The sequence below is a fragment of the Peromyscus eremicus genome, chromosome 5 (genome assembly GCF_949786415.1).
Source record: "Peromyscus eremicus chromosome 5, PerEre_H2_v1, whole genome shotgun sequence".
Lineage (NCBI taxonomy): Eukaryota > Metazoa > Chordata > Mammalia > Rodentia > Cricetidae > Peromyscus > Peromyscus eremicus.
In genome coordinates, this window is record NC_081420.1 from 47,116,986 (window position 1) to 47,131,600 (window position 14,615).

Sequence of the window (14,615 nt, forward strand, 5' to 3'; positions counted from 1 at the left end):
ACAAGTTCCTTTTTGTACTTTGTGGCACTTAGAGGGCATTCTTTCATTCATTAAAGCAAATCTGACAAAAACCGGAAGAGACTGTGTAATCCTAGCTGCTCAGTCCTCAGCCCGACTTTTCTATTCTCCCCAGCAGTCTTGCCTTTGGCATGCCAATTTATCCTCTGACAAAAGCATCACTTGTCAAAGAGAATGACAGCGTCACTATTAGGAGCTGTAGCCTTGTTGGAGGAAGTGTGTCACTGTGGGGGCAGGTCTCTCCATCCTCCCCCAACCTGATGCTTCCTGTTCCTATCACCCCCCCATTCAGACCCTTTTCTTAATTAGAGCCCTCCCCCTGATTTTTGCCATGTGCCCCTTTAGATCACTTGTACCACACTATTTCCTCCTCTATTGCTCCTCCCTGGCCTGAGATGGTCCCATTTTACTTCCCTGGTTTCTGTAGTTACCCCAGGTTTTTTACTCACATTTGAATATTTGGAGCTAGGGAGAGATAACATGTGATATTTGTCTCGGTCCATTTTCCTGCCGATTTCATCTTTCTTTACAACTGAATAGTATTCCATAGTGTATATGGACCACATTTTTCATTATACATTCATCAGTTAACAAACATTTAGGTTGTTTCCATTTCCTAGCTCTGGTGATCAGAACATGGCTGAACAAGTATCTGTGGAGCAGGATATAGAGTCCTTTGGGTATATGCTAAGAAGTGGTATAGCTGTGTTACATAGTAGATTTAAATTTTAGCTTTTTGAGATTCTCCACACTTATTTCCAAAGTGACTAGACCTGTTTGCAATCCAACCAACAATGAATGAGTGTCCCCTTTCCCCACATCCCCTCCAGCTTTTGTTGCTGGCTGTTTTGTTGGTCTTTGTCATTCTGACTGGAACAAGAGGAAATGTCAATGTTGTTTTGATTTGAATTTTCCTAATTCCTAGGGACAAAGAACACTTTTTGAGATATTTCTTATTCAGTTTTTTTCTTCTTTTGAAAATGCTCTGTCCAGGTACCAGGCCCATTCCTCGAATTGATTTCTTTGTATATTTCCCAATACCTGGAACCCATGTGCACCTGTGTATACAGTCTGATGATTCTTTTGATGTTGTTTTTACACTGCATTGTCTCTGCATGCATTTGGCTAGTTCTAATTGAGAACTCTGCTTTGCAAATGAACACTTGCAGAAATGATTCAATACTTACAATGATGTTTTCTCCTTCCTGAGGTCATTCACAGACCTTTGTTTAGAAGTCTGAACAACTTCATCCAAATCTCAACACTCGAAATCTAGAACTCATCCCTGAGTTTTACATTCTGGACCTTTACCACCTTGTTTTGTGTTCTATTACCTTGTTATTTCAGTGTATCCAGGCGAGAGTTTCCAGATTTAGTGGGGGAAACTATGGGCTATTTTCCTGAATTTCCATGTGGGGCAAACAGAGAGTAATATTTTTAATATATTTCATGTGAAACTTACACTAAAATTATATTCCTTATTTATCTGAAACTCAATTAACTGTGCATTCTATATTTTATTTAACGCTATTTTTGGCATTTTATTTATTTTTCCCCCCAGCTTTTCTAGATGTTTTCAGATTTGCCTGTTATTCCATGACTGAAATGAAAAGTTCACTTTGATAGTTAAATAACAAACTTGAATTTTTCTCAAGCTTTGTTTTGTATATACACACATGCACGTAACAACAAATAGTAGAAAAAAGAGGCTGTGAATTTGAATAAGCTGGTCACCCTGATCAAACTTGAAAATGTACGAGGTAAAAACAACCATAATGTAAGCATGTCTGTTCCACCGCTACTGTTAGCCTATGCACTTAGTTTGCCGATCTCTTTTTCTGGAGAGCTGGAACACAACCTTTCATTAACCCTTTAGACACTCACAAATAGGACGACCCTGAACTGCTGTCTAAGTCAGCACTGTTGATCATAAAGAAGGCCATTCATGGGTTGACCATGTCACATGTACCATGCTTAGGCATCATTCTACTCCAAATAAACAACAAAACTATTGTAACAGAACCGCTTTGAATTTGGAAGATAGCTTACATTTAGAAAATATATTAGAGTTAGTATCATTATTTTTAGAAAGACAAAGACTGAAGTAATGTAAGTCTCTGACAAAGTATCTGAAAATGTACCTGATACTCCACTAATATTTCTTTGCTTATAAGCCTTGTTATTTTTCTAAGAGAGGGCAATAATTGTCAACTGTAGAAATAATTATCAACTATAGAAATTTCTTTGCCCTTGGACAACAGCCTACTTATCATTATATATGCAAAACTCTAGTCATTAGCCACTCTTTCAAGTATGATGTTACATTACAATGGAAATATTAAAATAAATGGTACCAATACCTTACTAACAAATCTGAGTAATGAATTAAACAGACCAGTTAAGTGTAGCCAGAGTAAATATGAAGTATCATGTAATTTTTTTAAATGGAATTATTTTTAAAGTCATAAGACAAAAATAATATATTGTTATTTTTTAGGCATTTATTAGTAGCTTTCCTTCATATCCTACTCCTAAGCTACAAAACATATTTAGGTTAAGTAAAGAAGATCCATTAGTAATCAAGCTTCTAAATTTCAAAATGTATTATTAAAATACATGTTTAAGGAGGGGAAAAGATACAAACTTTGCCATCAATTTTTTTTGAAGGGAGAATATCATGCTTTGAAGGTTTCTATGAGTTCTTGGTTCAAAATAAGCACTAATCTGACTACAGGATTTAACATAAGTTTGTGTGTTCCCCAACATACAATGGTTCCCCACCATTGGCTCAAAGACATTGAAATCATTTTCTTCCTTGAATAAAAGCTACTGACACTGCTACACATTCCTGTTAATTCCCTTCTACATGACTTAGCTTAAAGTTCTTCCCCAGCATACCGATCTCCTTGGCATCCATGGACAGTATCCTGGTACTGGAGAGAACTGATGGGAACAGTGAGCTGCGTGACTCTTGCTGCTTTATCCAGAGCTCTCCACGATTGCCCATCTATAAGAAACCTGCTTTTTGGACTTGGCTGTGTAGACCTAATATGAGCAATTTGTAAACTATGGAACTAGGCTATTAAATGGTCCACCAAAAGCTTGAAACACAATTAATGGATGTATTAAGTGCCTGCAGGGAAAGAATGACTCGGGAAAGAAAAAGCTTATGAGCAACCAGGCATTACTCAGGTCATGAGAAGTCTTAACAAGATCAACTTAATGGGCTTTTAGAAACTTAAAGAGCTAATTAAAATTTGCTGAAAAAAATGTTTAATCTCACTAGTAATCAAGTAGATGAAATGATACTGATAATGCATTTCTATTTTCAGTTCATTTTTAATTAATATGTCTGACTAACAGCATTCCTTGAGGTTCTGTGAAGTGATGAGAATCTGACATTATGTGTTTCTTGAAGTATAAAGTGCTGTTTGGAAACATGGCCACAGAAAGAAAAAATCCTAGAACTACTCTTGTTTTCTAGCCAATGGGAGAACATGGCAGTGACCATTTCTTCTATACCAAAAAGGCTTTCTGTGTTGGTTAGGTTTAAGTTTGACTTTAAGCCAGGAAAACATCAAAATGGCAGTAGCAAGCAACATAGATATTATCTCCAAGAAAAACTGTAAAATGTTTGGCCAGCTAGACATTATCATCCAACATAAACCTGAGATTCTATTGTTAAGCATAAAAAGGAGAATGTGTGTTGGACAGGTGACTAGCAATTGTTATTGCATTACACATTCAAACTTGAACAACGGTTTGCTAAAAGTTTTCATTTTCAAAAATAATGCCCCAAATAGGGAAATGTTTATAAACCATAAATCTGTTGAGCTTTACAAATTGAAGACTCCTAATAGGAGTTAATAGGTTGTAGTAGACCCGCTAAAACTTTTAATTAAAAAAAATTAATTAAAAAAAATTATGTGAAACAGTGAGTTGCAAACACTGGTCACTATCTACTAAACAGGGCATGTTGCTTGAAGATTTCTTTCACACTGCAGAATCAACTGTCAGAAAGCAATGGAATCCTATCACAATTCGATCCTCATATCCTACCATCACTGATATTTCCTGAACACTTAACTGGACTCTAAGTGTTTTTGTTTGCTCAACCAACACCTTATAGGATAATGTTCCATTTACATACGAAGAATCTAGGATAAAAGGAAGTTAAGTGACTTGTTCATTGTCTCACCGACTGTAAATTCAAACACAGCCAGTGGGATTTACCAAAAGCATATCTTTTCTGCTTACCACCTATAAACAGATCTGCATCTATAACTATACCAAAAAAGTTATCACTGATAAGTACAGGAGTTTACAAAATATGGTTTTCCTCTATGCATTTCAACAACCTCTCAATATTTCTTAAAATTATCAAGATATTAATTGCAATGAATTATATGATAGAAAATGCCAAAGAAATAAAGCTACCTCAAATCTTAGAACTATAGATTTTAAAGTAATAATGTCCAATAATGTCCAGTGAGGTAGACGGGATGCCAAGATGCTTAAGAAACGGACTTATTTAACTTGGGTGTATATTAAATGTTAAATGTCAAAGCCCACACAATTTTTTATGACATAGTTTTAGAAAAACAGACTGGCCAGGAGGCCATATGTAAACAATCATTGTTAAGTGTTGCACACTGGCTCATGGGAGGAAATGGTGTGCATTGCTGGAGAGATCCCTTTGGGCTATGGCTGTGTCTTCCTAGAATACACCCAGTGACTCTGTTCCATCTTATTTTTGTCTTCCAGCTGAAACGAAGATCTGCTTCAAATACTACCATGGAGTGAGTGGGGCCCTTCGAGCTACAACCCCCAGTGTCACTGTGAAAAACTCAGCTGCTCCGGTAAGTCTCCATTCTTCTTCCTGCTCAGACCCAGCTCATGGGGTTCTTCGCTTTCCTGTTCCCTTCTTGTGTGTATGCACACAGTCATCCATATGCACATATCTGCACTTACACCTACACATATATGAAGATACATTGATAGATGAATTAAGAACGCACAACACACACACACACACACACACACACACACACACACACACACACACCTCAGACTAGTGATAAGGAATGACACCAAAAGCTGTCCTCTTCGGAGTACAGGCAGGCCATGTGAATGTTAGAGAAATGCCAAGTTAGGATTTCCCTTAGCAAAATGTTTCCATGGGGATATACTTAGTAACAGTGTATGAGGCTTTCTATAAGAAACATGTTTATAATTCACTGATTTTGAAACCTTACATTTTTGATGTTTTAATTTCTTTTTAGACTTACAAATAAATTAATTTGAATGTATTACCTCAGATTCATCTTAGCCATATGAAACAATGGGCCTAGAAAAGATAAATTCTCACCTCCTTTCTTTGGATAAATGAGTACTCTAACAAGTGAGTCCAAGTGATGGACCTCAAGCCACACTGTTAGTGAATCCTAGATCCACGATTTGCCTTTGTTCGTTTTGCTTTTGTGTGTTTTGGTTTTGTTGTTGATGATGATAATATTCTTTTGAGACGTTGTCTCACTGTGTAGCCCAGGCTGTCCTGGAACCAACTACTCAAGGATAGCCTTGGATTTACATAGATCATGCTTCCTATCCTTCCCAAGTGCTGCAATCATAGGAGTGTGCCACCAAGTCTAGTTGTACATCCAGGATCTAAGTGACACTTTCTGTTCCCGACTGTGTGGTTCTATTCAGTACCACAGGAATGGATGCTATCTTTTCCTGAATTGCAGTCTAGTCTTTATCTCTGTAGTTTCTTTTTTTTTTTTTCTTATTAGTTCTTCTAGAGTTTCATATAACCTATTTTGATCATATTCACCAGTTTCTCTAACTCTTCCCCAATTCACTCGCCTTTCTTACCCACCCAACTTTAATAACTTTGTCATTTTTTTAAAAAAGAAAAATTATTTGGCTTTTTGTTGTTGCTGTGTTGTTTTGGTTTTAGGGTTTGTTGTTGTGGTTTTCTTTCTTCCTCACACTCCCCCCACCCCTGCATTTTTTTTTTTATTTTTGAGACAGGCTCCATCTACATAGCCCTAGCTGTCCTAGAACTTGCTAGGTAGACCACTCACAGGAATTAAAAGCATGTACCACCACACCCATCTTAAGACTGATTTTTGCTGCCTAAATATTTTTGGATGTGTGGTTTTCCACTCTAGAGTGGTCCACTTACCAGGGACTACATTCTTAGAGGAAACTGACTCTCCCTCTCTCAGTAGCTAACAAGTGCCAAGAGCTCCACAGCTTGGGATGAGATTGTGTGGCCCGCTCCTTGCTCCACACTGGGATTTGATCTGGCTTGGGCTTGCATAGACGTTATATACTCTGTCACCACCATGGTGAGGTCCAACGTGCAGCTGCCCCGATGTGTCAAGAAGACACTGTTTCCTTGTATTTATCCACCACCTCAGGCTCTTATACTCATTTTGCCCCCTCTTCCACAATAATCCCTGAGCCTTACAGAGTGGGCTATGGCATACATGTTCTCTTTAGGACTGAGCCTGCTGTGATCAGTTGTAGCTCACTATGTTAATCACCATCCACTGCAAATAGAAGCTTCTCAGATGAAGGATGAGAATGCACTAACTATGGATGTAAAAATTAGTCAGTTTAATACTATGCCCATTTAGCAGAGTATTAGTAGTAAGGTCTCCCCTAGGGCCTATGACTTGTCTGGCCATAAATTCTTAGCCTGATAATGATGCCAGCTATGAGTTGAATCCTGCAGAGTAAGTCTTAAATCCAATCAGAAAGTGTTTGGTTAGTCCCATAATGTTCATGCCACTGTTATACCAGTGGGCATATCTTCCCAGGTCAGTCCGCATCATAGCATTCAGGGTTCAAGCCAGGTAAGACTGATGATTAACTTTCTTCTCCAGTAGCTTGCATAGCACCTTCCAGTACTGTGAAAGCTGGCTAGCTAGCTGCTAAGGTTGAGTCTCAGGCCAATAGAAAAGGAAGTACCTTGAAAGGACACTCCCCAACCAGTGGAGCCATCTGCAGACTGTGCAGTGTGCTACAGTTTCCAGCTCTCATGGACTTTCACTCATGATGGGGTGGGCTTTTGGTGATGCAGCTCTTGTGGCATCATTCTTTCTGATAGTAACCCATCACCCATATTCCTGTGGGTACCTCCCCAACCCCCCCGCCCCGAAAAAAAACCTCACTTATTCACCAAGTATGGCTTTGGTGGTATCTTTCCTTTGATCTGTATTTCATCTCCCAATGAACAGTATAACAAAACAATGTGAGAGTCCAGTCCTGAGCCCATGTGATGCTGAGAACAGAGAGTAACCCTGGGTTCTCACTGCCATGTTAAAACTGAGCATGTGGAGGTCCGATGAAAGTGCTGGGAATGAACTTTCCTCAAACAGTATTTTAATGTGTAGTTAGTTTTATTCTAATGTGTAGGGTGACTATGCTATTTTTGCCCTTATTTCTTGAGAGTATGATCTGTTTTCAAGGTTGTTTCTCTTGCATTTCTCTATTTGATTTCTAGCACATTAAGGCAGACAAGAAAAATATTTAAACAAATGCTCTTCCTTCTCAATTAACTACAGGTTTAAGTGTATTGTCATTTTAAAAAATTACTAGTTTATTTCAGCATACAGTGTTGTAATAGAAACCAAACCTAGCTTTAATTTTGCAACACAAGCCAGTTATTGGTAAAATCAAATGAACTTCTGAATTAAAATAAGCTTTGGAGATCTGATCTGGGAATTTAAGCACACTACTTCAATGAGGAAATGTAACTAAGTTTTCTTGAATCCATTTGTCAATTAATTTTGAAAATCTACTTTCTCACTGATTATTGCTGGTAATACATTAGTTTTTAGGAAGGGTTACTATCTATAGGCATTATATCACATCCAAAATACCATTGAGTTAATTTGTAAGACTACAATCAACCTGTAGTTCTTTAGGAAGGAAAACAAGATGCCCAATGCTCCTTTGGTATAACCAATACTTAAATTTTAATAGTAATAAATTCTAAATATTTATCAGTTTTTTTCATCTCTCTTATCTGTGCCATTGGCAGCTATTGTGATCCTTCTTATAAAATTAGGTTGCAATTTATTCTTGGTGATCTGAGGCTCTCATCTCTTTGGCAGTCTTAAGCATAGATGAGAGCCTGTTATTGTAAGAGGTTATAGACACTGATGTACATGTAAATTAAGCATAAGCCCTGTAATTGAGAACTCGTAGTTATTGTACCATCCAGGATAATACTATCTGAAGCCCACAGGGCTGGAGCATGAAGCTTCTTGTGCTAGTGTGTAAGGAAAGGTCTAACAAGGTGCAGCATCTCTGTTGGCTTCACAAGGAGGTGGCATGTGAGTTAAAATAAGCAATGTGAATGGAGCTGCCAAGGCTGGAAGGGAGGTGACACAAGGCTGGGGAGAGGGACATAATGGACAGAAACACAGGACATGAAGTGGTACAAGCACTGCGGGGAGAACCATCTACGCTTTGCTAGGTCTAAAGAGCACATGGCTGGTTTTTCCATAACCCCTGCTGCACTTCGTGTTAGAATATGTTTGTTATTTTATTGGTGACACCTGTAATAAGCTTAATATTTTCTTCTATTCTCTGTCAAAAATAATTTTTGAAGACAAGTTTCTCTTTTCAGCATCCCTGCTTTATCTCATTTTCCCAGTGCGTTCCCATGTCTCTTAATAAATTCATGGTATGCTTTACTATCTCTGATTATACATCAAAGGACAGAAATTTAGCTTTATAATTTCTCAAAAACAATATATAGTAGTCTGTCCACAGCTCACTCTATTGTCCACTGAAGACTTCCTGAGTGCATTATCAAGGCTATACCCTGTTAGAAGATTTTCATCCTGACCTTCCCCATGCTATGGAGGCATCTGCAGGGTCTACTGGACTAGAGTGGAAGCTCTCCCTCTACACTGCCTTCTGATTTCCTTTAGGGATGAAGATTCAGTCTCTAGCTGGTCTTGGTGTACATCTTGTCAACAAGACCCTTTAAAACCCCTAACACAATTTCCCATACATGCCTTACAAGACACTATCAACTACATCCCTTCCCATGCCAAGGCCTGGGGGGCCACAGCTTCTGAAGATAGAAAATGGGCAACTAACTCCAACAGCCTCAAGAGCGATATATCCTTGCAACTGGGAAAAGACACTAGAGTGAAAGGCAGGAAGATAACATTATATTGTTACCTTATTTGGGGCCACAAAATCTGAGGCAGAGTGTTCCCCAGATTCACAGTTTCTATAATGCTAGAATGTATTTCTTTTTTTCCCCCTGCGTAGTTTTGGTGTCTGTCCTGGATCTCGCTCTGTAGACCAGGCTGGCCTCAAACTCACAGAGATCCAACTGGCTCTGCCTCCTGAGCAATAGGATTAAAGGCATGCACCACCGCAGCCTGACTAGAATGTATTTCTTATATTGTCTTTAACAGTAAAATTTCATGGCAATGCTATCAAAATTGTGTTACACTAGATTAGTCTTACCATTACTTCAAAAATTGGTTTTTCCAACCCACTGACCAAAGGAGACTTAGACAGATTATCTGCCTTGGAATGGCAGATAATCCCAAAATGCCATGTTTTCTTTAACTGTATTTTTCCCACTAGTTTTGCTTATAAAAAATTGCTTCTATCAACAGAGAGACTTGGGGAATGTTTAAAATTATTTCCACAAATCAGTTTCATCAAAATTAGCCAGGTTTTATGATTTTGTCATACTCACAGCACTACAGCCATGTTCTTAAACATGTCCTCATATCCAATCTCGATCTAGAAACCTAGATACCTTACATTTGGGGAAATTTATAGGAAGTTTAAGTTTATTTTTTTTACTTGGATTTTAATAGTAGCAACATATTTTTTTATTACTGTGTCAAAATGCCTGAGATTTAGAAGTTAAGCATAGTTTTGTTTGATTTATAATTTTCAAGTATTTATTCTACAGTTGTTAGTCTTGTTGCTTGGGGTCCTAGGTGAGGCAGAATGTCATGGAAGGTGAGGACATTGTACAGAACATTGTTCTTATCATAATGACTGGGGAGTAAAAGAAAGAGAAGGTGTTGACATCCCAATAGCTGACTCAAGAGCTACTCCTAATAACCTGACATCTTTCTACTAGGCTCAGTGCCTAAAACTTTCACAACTTTCCAATGGCCACATGTACTGAGGATAAAGCCTTTACTGCAGAGCCATCATGGGACACTCAAGAAATATTTAAACTGTAGCACTCACCATAGGAGTCTTTTAAAAATAAAAAAGTAAAAATTTTGTGTTCTATCTATGCCCAGGGGATGTTGAGTAGACATTTCACTGAACGTGTATGTTTATGCATGCACATGATTGTATAGATATGCATGAAAGCCAGAGAGCAACATCAGGTGTCATTCCTTTGGAGCTATTTTAGAGAGGTTCTTACTGGAACCTTAGGATTTCAGGTTGAGATCTCAGACCAGAACATTTGAGAGCTCTGTCTCTGCGTCCGCAGAGCTGGGACTACAGCTGCCTGCTGCCTTGTCTGGACTTGCACGTGGGTGCTAGCACTGGAATCCTGTCTTCACGTTTCCACAGGAAACACTTCGCTCACTGAGCCATATCCCCAATCCCCTTATATGCTTTTGTGAATTAATTCTGTTTTTCTGCTTCCTCCCTTATACACCCACAACTTAGATTTGTGGTATGTCTCTGGCAATTATCTAAATGAACACAAAAAGAAATTTCATCCATAATCCTATGATGAGACAAGTCTAAGGCTTATTTATTCCATAACATTATGAAAATTAGTTTCTAAATGAAATAATCCTAGCTATACCAGTGCAGCAAGAGTTCTGAAGTAGTTATACAATATTCTAGTTTTATTTTCTATCTCATAAACCTCTTTCTTCTAGCCTTTCTCAGAGAGCAATTTTAGAGTACATTTTTATTTGAAGCAGATATGTCAAATGCTACAGGTCAAACAGAATGAGTCCAAACTTGAGTGCCTATGCTAAAATCAAAACCATGATTTACTAACATGCAAAGGTCAGTCCGTGCTGCCAAAATATTTACTAGATGATTTCACAATTTTTTTTCTCACAGTATATTAATTAATGAGACTCTCTGAGTATTGTGACTTTAAGTTCTGTCTCTGTTTCACAAAGTTAAGTGTGGGAGGGGAAAGCAATGTCTAAGAGGAACGCTAATGGACAGATGTTCTTCCAGCTGAGAACTCAAAGGAAGGCTTTTCCTTTACTCTCAAATTTCAGTCAGGCTAATCATGCTCCTCTCCTCAAAGGCCAAATCTAATTTGTTTATTTTTAATTTTCTTCATAAAAGAAGAATTTGCAAATAAAAACATCACACGTAAAAACTAAACAGGCCCAATGTCCACCAACTTAGGCAACTTATATACAGTTAGAATTGCTGTTACAAATATAAGCTGTGAAGCTTCACATTAAATTCTACCCTTTCTGTACCAAATATATTTTATGCACTTATCCACAACCAAAAAAAGCCATGACAGAATTAGACCTAGAAAACGATTCGCTTTATATCTTCTTTCCTAACTCGCGTTCATTACCTGAATTCAGCCCTTCCTCATCCCCTTATATTTAGCTTTTTTTGTTCTCTTTTATTCATGTTATACTGCACCCACATTTACATATATGTAGATGTTGTTGGCTAAATCCTGCATCTGAGAGAGAACATGCTTTATTTCTTCCTGAGAGTATGACCCTGCTAAGTCCATCCATTTTCTTGCAATTTTTAACTTCATTTTTCTTTAGAGCTGTTTCATCTAATTCCAATAAATTTATTTATTTAAGTATGACTAATCTACAACAATGGTACATTTTAATATTATTATATACAGTGGGGGGAAAAAGCAAGTTTCGTGGTATTTCTAAATTTCTGGCATGTTCTTTGAGATTCGGGGAAAATAAATTGATTACTAGGAAATTTTAGAAATTTCAAAATTGTTACTACTTTTTCAAGATATTTTTTAATAATCTTTATATTTTATTATTTAGGGAGCTGCAATTCATGTTTAAAGAATCAAATACACTGAGTTTACTAGTGGTCACAAGAACTTTAGCTTACAGGAATACTTTAACATTTTAAAATTCAGATCTCCTAGTAAGTTTTGTCATGAAATCCCATTTGGAAATTGCCAACCAAGTCCTTTCTAATAGGGTTTTCTTTGTTTTATTTATTTTTATCCCTCAAAATAATATTTTTCTTTTAACTAAATACATTGATTAATCCCTGCCATGTTTTAACATCAGCTCATTTATATTGGAGGCAAAGTTGCACATGGTTAAAGATATCTGCACGCTTCGAACAAAGTCCAGGTGATCTGGGTTTTACTACCGGCTTCATCTATATGACTTGGAGGAAATCACTTAAAAGTCTTTGATCCTGTGTTCTCATCTGTGAAATGGCAAAACTTTAATATCATCTCATCAGATTGTTGTAAAAAAAATTTTTTAATCTATGGAAAGCCTTAGTATGGTGCCTTGAACATATTTTCTAAAAACAGCATTCAAGAATTGTTTTTCTCATTGTTTAACAGTAGCTATTACTGTCATTATGGTAAACACATTTTCTCGGACCAACTCTGAACAAAAAGGCTAACACAGTCATATGCCTGTAAACGCAGCTTTAGGATGCAGATCAGTAATGTAAGGCCAGCTTGGGCAACACTGCTGGCGGCTTTGTCTCACAAACATCAAAAGAAAAGAAAAGCATTTATCTAGGCTGTTATTTTCATTGTATAAAACATCCACAAGCTTACATAGCATGCTGCTAAGTCATGCTACTTCTTCCTTATAAAATCTTACTAGTTACCTAAGAGCATATAACACACCCATTGTGTATATGGTTAAATTTCAAAGTTGGAATTACTGTAACAGACAAAGGTATGTTTTCAGAACCATGCTGATATTTTAGTTTGCATACCCTCATCTTTGTAATTAAAAAAAAAACTACAACTCCTCCAGTAATTCAGAAAAATAAAACTCCATCAGTAATTGAGGACACACACACACACACACACACACACACACACTACAATATATCCATATATTTGCCTTTGAGGCAATGGGCTGTCTACCAGTTTTTTACTTAGTATATCTTCTTCTATTCATCTGTCTTTCATTATTGAGTCCCATAGTAAATCAAAGATCCTCATATGCCTAACAATGGTATGGACCTCCAAATAATTATAACTTTTACATTGTATCACATAATGACTTCCTCTCTTGTTAGATACACATTGCTTACAGTCTAGTCTCTGGCCATTCCATGGCCTCTCTGATAAGAAGGACCAGACAGCTTATCAGAGGAATCTCATTGTCCTCTGGGTCCTGGCTGACCATGGAGGACAAGGATTAAAACATTGCACATCCTTTTTGATCCTTTTACCCTTATTGCTGTAGGTCAAGCTTTGTTGACCAACCAGAAGGACAGCTTTGTATTTTTAATTTGTATAAATTTTAGACAAAGCTTAGAAAAAAACAAACCAAACAGTTTTAAACAAATCTTGGTTTTTACTATGACTCAGTTTTCTCAAGTAGTGAAAGTTCAACAAACTTAGCAAAAACTTAATTACCTTGATTAGACATACAACAACATGTAAGTCAACTTTTGTTACCATTAATAGATCTTTATAACCTTAGGGATTCTAATAAACTTTAATTATTAAACATTTATGTCCTAAGTCCCATCATCTACAAGCCTTGTATAACTTATTTAGTCCTTTCTGATATGGCTTTAAGCATTTCTGGTTTTGTTTTCATTGTGTGTGTGTGTGTGTGTGTGTGTGTGTGTGTGTGTGTGTGTGCATGCACATGCGTGCGCACATGCACCCACACATATATACACACATATATTCATCTTTAGGATAATACTTATTTTATCATAAAATCTTTCTTTATCTAAAATATTTCACACATACCCTCTTCCCTTTTTGTTTGTACATTTAAGAATTTTAATGCCTCCTTAGTGGGCTAGCCCACCCCAAATGAAAGCCATTCTATTTCAGAGATGGCCAGAATTAGCTTAACATTATAATTTTCTGAACACTCTTTTTAGAGGTTTATTTTTTATCACACATTCTAAGGACACAGTGTACTATGCTTACTACCCATTTGTTCCTACCGAAAGGAACATACAGGAAATTCACATACAGGAATTCACATTCACATACAGGAAAGGGAAAGGGAGCGGATTATTCATTCCACCCTTTTGTCAAGTCAGTCGGTATGCAGAATTGTCTCCATTGGTGTTCTGTTGCTGTGAAGACGTGTCATGACCTTGGCAACTCTTATAAAAGAAAGCATTTAGTTGGGGCTTACTTACATTCAGAGGTTTAGTCCATTATGGTCATGTCAGAAAGCATGGCAGCATGCAGGCAGACACGTTGGAGAGGTAGCTGAGAGTTCTACATCTGGATTGGCAGGCAGCAGGAAGAGAGACACTGGGCCTGGCTTGAGCATTTGAAACCCCAAAGCCCACCCCTAGTGACACACCTCCTCCAACAATTCCACATCTACTCCAACAAGGCCACGCCTCCTAATAGTGCCACCCCCTCTTAACCAAGCAATCAA

At 37.4% G+C, this 14,615-nt stretch overlaps 1 protein-coding gene across 1 annotated transcript in view; it reads left to right on the top strand.

Moving 5' to 3' along the window:
- The window catches only part of Hecw1 (HECT, C2 and WW domain containing E3 ubiquitin protein ligase 1), a 154,420-nt gene that overhangs the window by 21,115 nt on the left and 118,690 nt on the right, over positions 1-14,615 (top strand). Inside the window, exon 3 of the mRNA XM_059263384.1 lies at positions 4,783-4,877. Within this exon, the coding sequence (XP_059119367.1) occupies positions 4,783-4,877 (95 nt within the window). The remainder of the gene's footprint in view (positions 1-4,782; positions 4,878-14,615) is intronic.